The 14,101-nt window shown below is 30.0% G+C and overlaps 1 protein-coding gene across 1 annotated transcript; it reads right to left on the bottom strand.

The window, feature by feature from the left end:
* Window positions 1–5,382: 5,382 nt before the first annotated feature.
* Window positions 5,383–6,882, bottom strand: NEUTE1DRAFT_107957 (uncharacterized protein; the record flags this gene model as incomplete). The annotated part of the gene is made up of 8 exons (XM_009850227.1): window positions 5,383–5,388; window positions 5,453–5,463; window positions 5,748–5,753; window positions 6,074–6,148; window position 6,271; window positions 6,438–6,521; window positions 6,632–6,797; window positions 6,857–6,882. The coding sequence occupies 8 exons, from the start codon at window positions 6,880–6,882 to the stop codon at window positions 5,383–5,385; spliced, it is 375 nt and encodes a 124-aa protein (XP_009848529.1).
* Between the last annotated feature and the right edge of the window lie 7,219 nt (window positions 6,883–14,101).

Here is a 14,101-nt window from a genome sequence, read left to right as displayed (position 1 = left end):
AAATAATTAATTATATTCGGATATAATAAATTAGAAGTCGGCTACCCGCTAATAAATTAGAGAATAGTATTGCTAGAATTAAATAAGTTAAAGTATAAGTATTAATAGAAAGATTTTTAACCATCGCAGCCGGTCCCCTCTGGAATTAGGGACGTTATTACTACTATTATAAATTTTAAAACCTATAATTATGAACTATAAAGAACAATCAAAGAATATAATAAATAGAGAATAAGTATTATACTATAGTTATTAATTAGTAGTAATAATAATTAAATTAAATTAATAATACAAATCTACTATTACCGACCTTACCCCTAAATTTAATAGCGAAACTATTTAATGATATATAGTTAATACGAAGAAAAAAAAGAAAAAGAGGAGAATTCGAACGTTAGACGAAAATAATAACGAATTATACCCGCTAATTAAAATGTAGAACTCCCTCCTAATCTAAATTAAAATAGAAATTATAAAATTCCGGCCTTTCTCTTCCGGAGAAAGGTACTAAGTATTTGAACGTCCGATTATACCTTTAAATTAAAAAAAAAGACCTTCGCCTATATTATTTTAAATTACTTTAATATAGAATGCCTCTTCTAATTAAATATTAAAAATTAGATATTAATAAAAGAAGAGTTTTAGGATTATTTAAGTAATAGAATTGAAGCCGAGAGGATTCTATTATAAGCGCTAAGGTTAGGTAAATCAAAGGAGTACCGTCTAATAATCGAATTAGAGGAGGAATAGTATAAAGAATTTACGAAGTATTCCTAAGAAGGGAATAAATTATTAACGATATTGAAATAAGAAAATAAAGGGACGGGGAAGAAATAATTGTGTTAATTATAAATATTATTTATATTATAATTATAATAAAAGTCGAAGTACTATCTTTTTGACGCCTAATTACGCTTAAAAAACTCTTCGAAAAGCTTTATTATATAAATCTAATTCGCAATAATATTATAATATTATTACTACTAAAACCGGAGACTATATAAATAGGAGTAATTATACTACTATTATTAAGATAAAATATAATATATACGGGAATAATTGTACTACTATTAGAATTAAAAGTAATACGAACCGGGTTTATTGCGCCGCTAATACTAAGGCTGGAGGGAGTATAATTATAGAAGATATCTTTTACATATAACGTATAGTATCCTTTCTATTAAAAAATAGTAGTATTATAATATAAAGCGTAAGGAAGGCTAGTAATATTATTCGGAAGACCATTTTATACTAAATAATTATATATATACTTAATAAACTATTAAATAATATTAATAAAAACCACCACCACCAGAACCGGAGACCGCACGAGCAGGAGTGGCCGCGCCACTATTACTAGGACTGGATATAATGCGCGCGGGAGTGATCGCGCTACTGCTGGAACTAGAAGAAATGCAAACTGGATTTATTGCGCTACTAATACTAGGGCCGGAGGGAGTACGACTATAGAGGATATCCTTTGCGTATAGTATATAGTAACCCTTCCGCTAGAAGTTAGTAGCGTTTTAGTATAGAGCGTAGGGAAGGTTAATAATATTATTCGGGAGACTATTTTGCGCTAAATAATTATATATACGCTTAGTAAATTGTTAAATAGTACGAATAAAAGCGTTTAATTTTTAATAATATTTAGCCAGGCTATTTAATAATGTAATAACGGTTATAGATTAATTAATATTATACGTATTATAGAGGCTAATAGGGATATTTAATATATATTTATTAATAGTATAAGTATAGGTTACAGTTTAAAGGCTAGTAATTAGGAATAAAATATTAATTAAAGAATAAAGGTAAGAAGGAGAGGTGTACGGAGTTTATAGGAAGCCGAAACGAAGTAGGTTTTACTAGTAATAATCCTATGAAAAGCGTTGGGACCGGTAGAACGTTTATTAAATCTCAGGACCGTAGCGAAATCTAAAGTATAATAAAAGTAAGGGATTTTATAAATAATATTATAGGAATTAGTATAAGGAAGGGGAGCGATAAAAAGGATAAATATACTCGTTCTAAGGGATTTAGAAGTCCGGATTACTATAAAGGATTCGAAAAAATATTGTAAATTCTAAATAAATTAGGGTTATGAAATTAAGAAAAATTATAGAGCCCGGAAATACCTCCGGAGAGGAGACCTTAGGGTCGGAAGTAAAATCGATTAGGCTAGGACGGTTATAATTAAAGGAAATTATTTTAAAGGATATTATAATAAAAAAGAAGGGAAGTAGAAGGAAATTAGGAAGGGGCGCTATAGGGAGGATTATATAAATAGAGGGGAAGGCCCTTATATTACTAAAAATAAGAGTAAAACCGAAAATTAAAAAATAAATAGATAGGGCGGAAATAAATATAAATAGGAGTAACGAAACGGAGGGGTAGGGACGTAGACGGGAAGATAGGATAAAAAAATAGAAGGAAGGCGGAGGAAGGGGTAGTAGAAATTATAATAGAGAAGTGGCGAAGGGAGGCGGCGTCCTTAACTATATCCCTATTATTCTTATTATTTTAATATTAGGATAATATAACAAAGGAAGAGACGAAATTAATTTACTATAGTAATAAGTAAGAATTGTTATAATTATAAGCAAAGTAAGAGCGGCGTAGGTAAGCTATAGCCGAAATAAAGCTAAGGGTTTTCATTTGGCGGCGCTTAACGCCGTACGGTTTTCCCCTTTAGAGAATTAGAGAAGGACCCTATACTAATAAGGCGCTATAGTTTTATAGTAAGGGTAAAAGAATATTATTAACAATATAAATAAAAATATACAATTTCTAATAATATTCAACCAGGCTACTTAATATGATAATAATAATTATAGACTAAATAATATTACGGGCGTTATAAAATCTAATAGGAATATTTAATATATATGTACTAGTAATATAAATATAAAATAAAATTTAAAGGTCGGTAATTAGGAATAAAACGTTAATTAAAAAAGAAGCGCGAGTAAAAAAAGAATATAAGGCTTATAAAAAGCCGAAACGAAATAGGTCTTACTGGTAATAATTTCACAAAAAGCGTTAGGATTAATAAATCTTTTATTAGATTTTAGGACTATAATAAAATTTAAAATATAGTAAAGGTAGGGGATTTAATAAATAATACTATATAAATTAGTATAAGGATTAGAAATAATAGAAGGGATAAATATATTAGTTCTAGGGGATTTAGAGATTTAAATTATTATAAAGAATATTAAAAAATATTATAGGCTTTAAATAAATGAGGGCTATATAATTAAGAGAAATTATAGAATTTAGAAATACTTTTAAGGAGGAGACCTTAGGGTTAGAAATAAAATCGATCGGGTTAGGACGGTTGTAATTAAAGGAAATTATTTTGGACGATATTATTATAAGAAGAAAAGAAGGTAGGAAGAAGTTAAGAAGGGACGCCGTAGGGAGGATTATATAAATGGAAAGGAAGGCCTTTATACTATTAAAAATAAAGGTAGAATTAAGGGTTAGAAAGTAAAGGGACGGGGTAGGGGTAAATATAAATAGGAATAATAAAGCGGAGGGGTAGGGATATAGATGGGAAATTAGGACGGAGAAACGGGAGGAAAGCGGAGGAAGGAATAGTAAAGGTAAAAAAAGAGGAGTAGCGAAGAAAGGTAACGTCCCTAACTATATCCCTATTATTTTTATTATTCTAATATTAGAGTAATATAGTAAAGAAAGAAACGAAATTAATTTACTATAATAGTAGGTAAGAACCGTTATAACTATAAGTAAAGTAGGAATAGCGTAAGTGAATTATAATTGAAATAAAGTTAGGGGTTTTTATTCGGCGGCGCTTAATGCTATACGGTTTTCCCCTCTAGAGAACTGGAGAAGAACCCTATACTAATAAGGCGCTATAGTTATATAGTTAGGGTAAAAGAATATTATTATAATAAATTACTTTATTCTTAAATACTTAGTTTTATATTGTTTATAATTAAATCCTTAAATTAGAAGAAATTTTTTCTAATTGTTTAAATACTTATCCCTAGATAGTCTAATCTCTAAAAGACTATTTAGTAGATAAAAAAGAAATTTAAATTTTAAAAGAGATAATTATTAAATTATATATCTTAAAAAGTATTTACTAATTTATAAATTAAATAATTGCTATAATGAAAGAAACGGTCCTCCTTAGTATTGAAAAGAACCCGGGCGTAGCCCCCCTCCATAAATTAATTATTTACTTTATAATAACCCTACTTATTAATAATAATAATAATAAAATTATAATTGTCCCCCTCCGTTATATTCGCCTTTCTACTAAATAGATTGATCCGCTTAAATTCTATAATTAAGATAAGGAAAATAATATATTTTTCGAGGCTTAGTACGATTCAATTCAAAATGAATTCGAGATTAATGTTAATTATTATTTTACCGACCGCGTCAAATTTCTCTATATTGTAAGCCGTTTCGCTGGATATGCTTTCAAAGATTTAATACCCTACTTTTCTGAAATTTATCTAAATTAGTTTATTATTTACCCTAATTTTATAACCTATTCATAGTATAAACATAGCGATTCTAGTTAAATTTATTTAGTTTACCTTAGGACTGCTTTATGTTGTAATATAGTTCCCGAATGATTATATTTGTATTTTCCTAGGCTGCGGCGAAATATAGTTCTCCCATTGTAATTCGTAGACTCCTATTTGCGAACGGTATGTTTAGGTTATATTTGGTAGGTGTAAAGGGAATTCTTACTTAATTATATTTGTCTATGAAGGGCGACTGTAAATTTAGTTAGGGAGTTGCGATTGACTTGTATATATAAGTTAGTTGCGTATTGTTACTTCCCGTCGACTGTTAGATGTATATTAAAAATTTTAATTGTATATTATAATATAATATACTAGTTGCCTGCCGTCTACCTAGCGTACGGCCTATACCTACCCCGGTACTTGTACCTGCACCCGGTAGTCCTAGTACTGTACCCCGGCACTTGTACCTGTACCTAGTAGTTTTAGTACTATACTCCGGTACCTATACTTGTACCCGGCAGTCCCGGCATTCCTAGTACTATACTGGCGCCTGGCGCGTAGCGCCGGTTAGGAAAGTACAATAATATATAATGCTGTAATACGATAATATAAACGTAATAAATACTAAGTAATAGATTAACTGGATAGCGATATGATATAATACGATAAATAAATATAAATAATACCGCCTAGTATTAGACTTCTAATAGCTAGGAGAAGTTCGGAAGAATAGTCTATATACTATTCTATATACGAGCAAAGAGAAATATACCGGCTAGATATCATAATGTATAGACTAGTATAATGGGTAGACTTCTAGGTATTTGATTGAATAAGGTAATAAAGAAATAAAACGATATTAATATATATTATCTTATACCTATTAAACGGAATATTAGTAGGAATTAAACCTATAGAGTAGTATACTATATAATTGTACGCACCTTTTCTTGTACTATATAGGATGCGTATATTATATTCAATTACAAATGATTATAGTAGTTAGGTAAATAACTCGGAATAGGATTAATAATTGCTACTAAATTACAAATATATTAAAATAATATCCCAATTTATCAAGGCTTATTTCAATTAGTAGCAGGGCTTATAGCAGTCCTTAAGCTTCGAAATATCGACGATATATATACAATTAATTCGAATAGTTGGAAGGCCAATGATAATGGGCTTGCTAGTATCCTTAATCATTTTATGGTCGAACGATATAATAATATTGCTTACAACTACCTTTATTTGTATAAGAAAGATATAGCGTTTATACTTATAAGTCATCTCGTATATAAAAATATAATCGATACGGCCTAAGTCCCCATTCTTATAGTAGATATAATTGCTAACGCTAAAGGTGTAGTGTAACGGGTCTGCTAGAGTATTGTACAGCGAGTAGTCGTGTGTGGTTGAAATGCTATATTTGACGAAGAGAGCAAAAGGGAAGACTGCACCAAAAGGGTGCAGTTGAAAGAAGGTTTTATGGTCGGGCGCACGGGCCAGGCAAACATGTGGATCCGACCAATCAGGAGGCTCGCATCCTTATCGATACGGCCGACCCGCCTTAGCAGACTTAGCAAAGCCGAGTTTTTGATCCTGGCCGCTAGCCCCATGACATGTAGCGCTTATAGGCCCTATAGAATATATATAAAGTTAGTAAAATTATTATACTATAGCCCCTTGAATTGAGGTTCGGATATTATTATAGAATTTGTTGTAGAGTTTCTTCGGGGCTGTATATAGTTTGGATTCTTACACTATCGTTGTAATAATAATATAGTATTACGTACTATAATATAAGCGGAATATAATAGCATATTATACCGACGGGTATATAATATATCTGCCGTATTCTAGCCTAGCATCTTCTATATATAATAGGGAAAACTTCCCGAGACGTACCAAAATCCTTGAGGTACGCACCTCAACCCAGGTGGCGGCTGTCATGTAAAATATACCGTTTTGAGTGTAAAAATCGTGATTTCTCATATTATGAGCTGGGTCAAACTACTAAATGCCCTATACAGTCTTACTAGCAAATCTAACAACGCCAATCCGGTAATGCTCTCGTAGTATTAAGGGGTTGTATTATTCTCTACTCTACTCTAAATACTTACATTTAATAATTCAGAACTTATATTTAGGAGTAACTCGGGGAGTTTAGAGAGTTTAGAGAACTTAGAGAGCTTAGAGAATATAGAGGAGGTGGATAATAACTCGATAGCCTCCTCCCTTACCCTCTCCTCCTTTACCCTCTCCTCTCTTACCCTCGCCTCCCAATATCTACCTAATTCGTTATCCTTATCCCTATTATCGTTTACTACCTCGATATATTTACATACCTTACTCTAAACACGAACGCGGGCATTACTAATATCTATTCCTTTAATACTAGCGCCCTTTTCGTACTAGGAATAGTAATAGCGTACGGAAGCTTATATACTATTCTTTAATTTACCCTTTGATATAATTAGGCGTAAGGTAGCCTTACTTTCTGGTAGTAGTATAACGAATATAGGTTCGCTACTAAATAGACCCCCCTATTTATATAGGCGGCCTTTAGGAACTACTCTCGAAATTGGCTTAAATCTAAAATATCTATTTATTGTATTCGAAAAACGACGCCGAAACCGGAAACGCCGATTTCTGGTCGAGGAGTGCTCCAAAACGAAAACTAATAACAGCAATCGACTTAGGAGGGTCATTTACCTCCCTCACAATATCCTACAATAAATGTAGTAGCAGCGTTATATTATCGTTACCGATAGTTATAAATAGTGGTATTTATAGGTTCGAAAATAGTATTTATAACCCGCTTATAGAAATTTCTATATATAAGGGCCCCGAAATTATATTTATTACAAAGACTTTGGATAAATTAGAGGAAGATAATAAAATATTGAAGAAATTTATTATTAGAGCGAATAAATTTGAAAATTATAATATTATTTTAATTAAGAACTGACGTTGGGTTCGAAAATTATTTTTCGAATTTATATAGGCTTATATTAGAAATAACAGGTCTATACAATTTAAAATTAATAAGGTTAGGACCGACTAATTTATTACTAAGAAGGATTTTAATAATTTGAAGAAGGATATTTTGAAGGAGATAAAAAAAAGGTATTTAGGAGGTATTGAAATAATAGGCCGATATTATAGCGAAAATTATCCCAAGTAGAATCAATACTACCCTCTAATAATTATTTACTACTACTATTAAAAAGTTTATCCCTTCTAATTTCGAACGGTAGTTTACTATTAAGGGAGTAATTATTATTACTAAATTTATAGATAATTCGAACGAAGATACGAAGACGGCCGTAATAACGACCCTAGGCCAGAAGAAATTAAACTTAATAATTAAAGCGGCAATTAAAATACTAATATTTTGAAATTGAATAATTATTTTTAATATATCTATATACAATTAATATTAGTAAAATTAGGTATAAGGTATAAAAGTGTTTAGTAAGGAGGCTTTTATTATTATAAATATTATAAATATATTAGTCCAGGGTATAATTTATAATAGTACTAATAATTATACTATATCGCAGGTATTAATAAATATAGCGAGGAATACGAATAATAAAGTAATTATTATAAGAGTTCGGCCTTAGAAAAGAAGAGACGGAGAAAATAGAAATTTATTCCTAATAAAATTTACTATTTCAAAGGCGGCGAGCTTCCTTTAGGATGATTTCTTCCTTTAGGACGGTAGTATATATATTTTTATAAACCGTCCGAAATTTCGAGCAACGTTTAATAGTACTTTATATATTAGGGAATTGAATATATAATAAAATTCTATTGCTAAGAAAATATTTATATCCAATATAGTAAAGTTAAATACGAAAGAAATTACTTTAGTAAAGTAAATTGCCTATTATATAAAGATAAGTTACTCGTTTATTATAGATTGTATAAAAAGAAGGGATATTTATTTATAATTATAAGGATTGCCCCCTTTTTTAGAAGGTTATTATAAAAGCGTTTATTATATACGCTGAAAGGCTACGAACGTTCGCCCCCCTTCGTAAAAACCCGGCTAGAAAGGTATTAGAGCTAGTAATAGAGATTATGAATAAGGGTAATTTACCGGACGCTCCTTCTAGCTCCCGTATTATTACTATTTTAGAGAAATAAATTAGAGGAAGTATAAAGAGAGGGCGGCTAAAAAAAATTATTGGCCTGACCCTCCAATTGAAACCCTTAGCCTAATAGAACTTTATACATATATATTACCTATACTCCTGGAATATATAGAGTTAGATATATAGTAGTAATAGTATTTATATAAGTATAATTCCTTTAAAGGAAGTAATACTTATATCCTCTATTAAGGAATTTATAGGAAGCCTATTTTAAAATAATTAATAATCTAATTAAAAATACTTTATTAGAATATAGGGAAGTCGTATAAAAGAGGGATATTTCTATTTGAATAATAGGGAACTTATGATATTATAACGATTTAGGAGCCGGGTAGAAATTTATATAGGGATATTTATTGTCCTAAGGGCGGGAGGTATTTCGAAATTAATTATTTGAAGAACGGAAGGGCTATAACATATATAGATAAGAAATAGAATGTAAAGGACCTCGATTTTTAAGCTAAAGGGGATTAGACTATAATAAAATTTAAAAATTTAAGGGATCCTCCGATTATTTATTCTATTTATTTACCTATTCTAATATAAAAAATATTGAAATATTAGTAAAGATTCCTACTCTTTAAATTCTTTAAGGCCGGGCCCCTAGTAAGAAATTAAATTATTACTATTAAGGACTTTAACTTCTACTATCCCAATTAGAATTTAGAGAATATGATTATTTTAAGGACCATACGCTTCTTTATATAGGTATAATATTGGAGGCTCGGTCTATTTACCCCCTATAATAAATTAAGAAGGTTTAATAATATAATATAAGGAAAGAGAAATAGAATAGTTGAATATATATAATTATTATTTAGGGTCAAAGCTGAGTATTAGGGTGCGAAGTAGTACGAATAAATCGGTTTAGACTATTACTTTTAGGAAATTTAACTTTAAATAAAAAGGAAAAATAGGAGGGTAAAAGAGGAAGGAAGTTATAATTAGAATTTTATAAATATAGTAAAAGTGAAGGAAGCGGCGGAAAGACGGATTTCGGTCCCGGAAAGGATCGATATTATAGGAAAATTCGAATAAAATTTTTATAAATTGAATAAAGAATTTACTAGTATTATAAAAGAATTTATCCTATATTGGAAGAAAGGTTGGAGGAGAAAAACGAATTGATAAATATTAAGATATAAAATAGCTATAAAGGAAATATAGTAGAAGTATTAAATATAATTTAAATACTAAATACAATCGAAATAGAGGAAGTTCGTTAAAATAATAATAAAAAAGAAAAAGATTATTTCGAAAGTATAGCGGACTATATAGTACGAAGGCGTTATTAAAATCTTAAAGAACCCGAGTTAATTCTAGCCTTTAGAAAAATAGGTTTAATGTTAAAATTATTATTTAATAAACCTACTTAAATTATTAGCCCTCCGAATTAGTAAAGGGGTAATAAAAATCGAAGATTATAATAGTAAGGCCGAAATCCTTACTGATTACTTCTTTCTAAAGGTAGATATTCTAATAAAATATTTATTGGATTGGATTAAATTAGTAAATAGCATTAATCCGATAATTATTGCCGAACTAATTATTAAGGAGGATATTCAAAATATCCTTTTCTAAATAGCGTTTAATAAGGCCCTAAGTATTAATTAATATTAAAATAGATTTTTAAAATTGTACGGATAATTATTCTAATAAATAATAATATATTTAGTAACCCCTTGCCTCCAATTCGGATACTTTCTTTAATAATTTAAGAATATAAGAATAATTATCCTTAAAAAGCCTAGGAAAAGTACTACCTAATAAAAATTAGCGGGTATATAGAGACTTATATTATTGTTTAATAACGTTAAAAAAATCTTCGAAGCCCTTATAATTCAGAAATTTATATAGATAATTAAAGAATTCAATTTTTTACCGGTGGGTTAAATAGGTAACCGAATAGGCCGTTCGATAAAATTTATAGTCCGGGTAATTATTAATACGGTCTATACGGTTTAGAAATTCGGGGCTGTAATATCCTTTATACTCTTCGATTTAAAGGGTGCATTTAATAGAATTAACTATGAGTAGCTTTTATATACTTTATAGGAAATATAATTTCCAATATAAATTGTTAAGTAAGTAACGAACTTCGTTACTAATAGGAAAAGTGTTCTCTTTTTTAACATCAAAATATTTCGCCCTTATACTATTATAGTAGGCGTACTTTAAGGCTCCCCCCTTTTACCTATCCTTTTTATTCTCTTTATTACCTTTGTCACGGGGCGCGAGCAAGTACTAAGCTAAGACTTTGATTGTTGTGCGAGGAACAGGAAGAGAATCCTGTGCGCGTACGAGAACTATATAGGGCATGCTGTAGATCCGGGTATACGGACTATAGTACGTATGTACGTAACTACTGTATTATACTTAGACAATTGTACGGCTAGTTATACTATTGTAGTATAGTACCCTTTTATATATAGGAATATAGTAGTAATGCCTATAATACTACCCCCTTTTCAAAACGAAGTTCCTACTCAAAAATCTATTATTATTACTACTAAAGTGGGCCTCTCCTAATTTTCCTACGGCTACGTCTGATTAAGTGCCGGTAAAAAGTCTTACTAAAACGGGAAGTTACTTAATACTCTCCCGGATTCAATTCCCGCTTAAAGGTAGAGTACTAATTAAAATATTACTAAATTTAACCCTTCCGTCGAAAGAGCTATTATTATCCTTAATAACCTATTTGTATATTGTAAATTAATTTAATTAATATATATAGAGAATTTTAACCACCTTTACTATTATTAACCCCCCCCCCACCCCGGGGGTATTATAAGGACGCCTATAGTATAGTAGTTTATATAAAACGTTTATAGCCGCTATTAGTATAAATTCGAAAGTTCGTACATTTAATTCCCTATTAGTAACTATTTTTCGTATAAATACTTAAATATATATTATTAATATTTCTTAGATCCTCCTTATCTTTTAATTTTGTCCGTTATAGGTATTTAGTATGAGTATAGGCCGTCCGGGGGAATAAGAGACGTATGACCGCTATAAAACGTACTATTTCTCGGTATTATTAATAGTTATTTTATAAAAGAGTATATTAGGAGGTATTCGATTAGGGTATACGGAATAAGTCGAATTAAACTCCTTTTTTTTATTTAACTCTCCGCTTACCTTATATTTAATTGTAAACTTTACTTAATTTACTTATCTAGGGATTACTCTAGTACTAATAATAGTAACCCTAATTTTAGTTGGGGTTAATCGGGGTTAGCGAGATTCTTAGACTTCTACTATACCTTAAATCCTTTTCTAAAAATCGGGTGGGGGAGGCCTAATTTTGGGCGGTTATTATAAAATTCCTATATTGATTTACTATAATTTTTTAAATTTACGGCTAGTTATTAGTTAGGTGGGTAATAAATTTACTTTACTTAGTAATATTAATTAGTCCTAACCTTCTAATAATTTAGAAGAGATTCGAATTCCTATCGCCTTTCTTCTATAAAATTGTCGGTTCGAATTACTATTATTCCTTTATCTATTCTAATATTTGTAATTAATTCTAATTGACTTAGTAAGCCTTCCTTATAAGGCTTTACCCTTAAAATATTAATAATATAGATAACCTTTATATTAGTTAATAAAGATAATTCGAGGGAGTGGGAATCCGCTTTTATTACTCTAAAGGGGCCCTTGAACCTTAGCGATAATTTTGCTATTAGTCGGCCCGTAGCGTAATTTTCTATATTGAGTATTACTATACTGCTTAGTTTATACTTTAAAGTATCCGTCCTCCTTATATTAGTTGCTATTTTGTATTGATCTTAAGCTTCCTTTAATAAAACGATTAATTTATCCTAAAGTATTCTAAAATATTCTACGATTATATTTGCCTTGAATATTTACTATTATTATTCTGGGGTTATATTGGGTAGTAGCGGTTTTATAGGTTCTATCCCTATCCGAGGGTAAAATCCGTAATTAGCGAAGAATAGTAATATTCCCGTAGTTGCGGATTAGAAATTATTACCTTAGAATTCGGTTAGTATAAGTTAATTTATTTAATTATCCTAGGCCTAATTAACGAAGGTTTAGAAATATTATTCTATTTTAGTATTAATTCTCTTTATTTAGCTATTAGTCTCTTTATAGTATAGGGTGGATAGTTTTAGTTTAATGCTTAACCTATTGGATAATTATTTTTAGAATATAGATATAAATTGTATACTTTTATTTGAGATTATAGTGTCCGGTAGGCTGTATAATATATAGATATAATCGATGAATTTTCCTATTAATTCTTTTATTAATAAGCCTTTATAGGGGATAAAGTATTTTATTTTTGTTAGTCGGTTAATTACTACGGTGATGTACTAATATACTAGTCCCTTACTATTCCTCATCGATTTAGATAGTAGGGCTATATAATTTATTAAAATATCCTACTATAGGGCGTTAGGAAGCGGTAGTAGCTTTAAGAACCCTACCGGCGCTATCTATAATAGTTTAGTTTTCAATATAAAAAATACCCTTTATAGTACGTATTAATTACTTTAGTTAAACCAAGCTACTAATATATACGGTTTATTATATTGAGAATTTTATCCCAGCCCGGGTACTCTCCTAGTATAGAAGTATAAGTCCTATAAATTAAGTCCAATTGGGTCTTTTCGTTATTAGGTAGTACGATAATATAGTCCTTGAATATAGCTCTATCGTTGACGAGGTAGTATTTTGCAAAGGGAATGCGCATAACCTTTTTCAAATGCTTTAGCTACTCTTTTTTCCTCATCCAGGGGTGAGTCCGGTACCGGCTCTAGAGTTGGAGGTACTGGTGTCGCTATCGTCTTAATAATTTCTATAGTATCGATACAGCTCCTTATATATCCTTTATTCTTTATAACTTTATTAGTTACTTAATTAACGTCTAGGTTATAGAATTATAATTATAGCCACCTAAGAATAATAGGGTATTCTTATACCAAATCTACTACAAAGAGTTTAACCGTTTCTTTATAGTAACCAATCCGCATTATCATTTCTATATAGTATTTAATTTATTCTCTAAACCCGCCGTTTACTAAATATAGAGGTTTAGCTTTATTAGATTAATATATCTCAAAATATACTTTATTTACGAAAGTTCTATTAATAAAAGCCTTCCTTATATTATTAAAGTTAATTAATAATATACAATTAATTTTACCGTTGTATTAGGGATATTAAAGGTAGGTGGATAAGAGGGTAATATTCTATTTATAAATATTCAAACTTTCTATAGATAAAGGCTCGCCTTTCTAATAAGTAAGAACCCATTGAATACTTATATTCGCAATAGTATTATTCGTAATATCCTCTCTCCTAACCCCTTAGTCCCCTTTGGGCCCTCGAATACGCTTTAATCCGAGGGTTCGCTATTTCCCTACTACTAGGTAGCGTTAGTCTCGGGAATTGCCGTAT

Source organism: Neurospora tetrasperma (assembly GCF_000213175.1).
Source record: "Neurospora tetrasperma FGSC 2508 unplaced genomic scaffold NEUTE1scaffold_1, whole genome shotgun sequence".
In the NCBI taxonomy this organism is placed as follows: Eukaryota; Fungi; Ascomycota; class Sordariomycetes; order Sordariales; family Sordariaceae; genus Neurospora; species Neurospora tetrasperma.
Note: the sequence above shows the minus strand (reverse complement) of the source record. Positions and strands in the feature narration are given on the sequence as shown.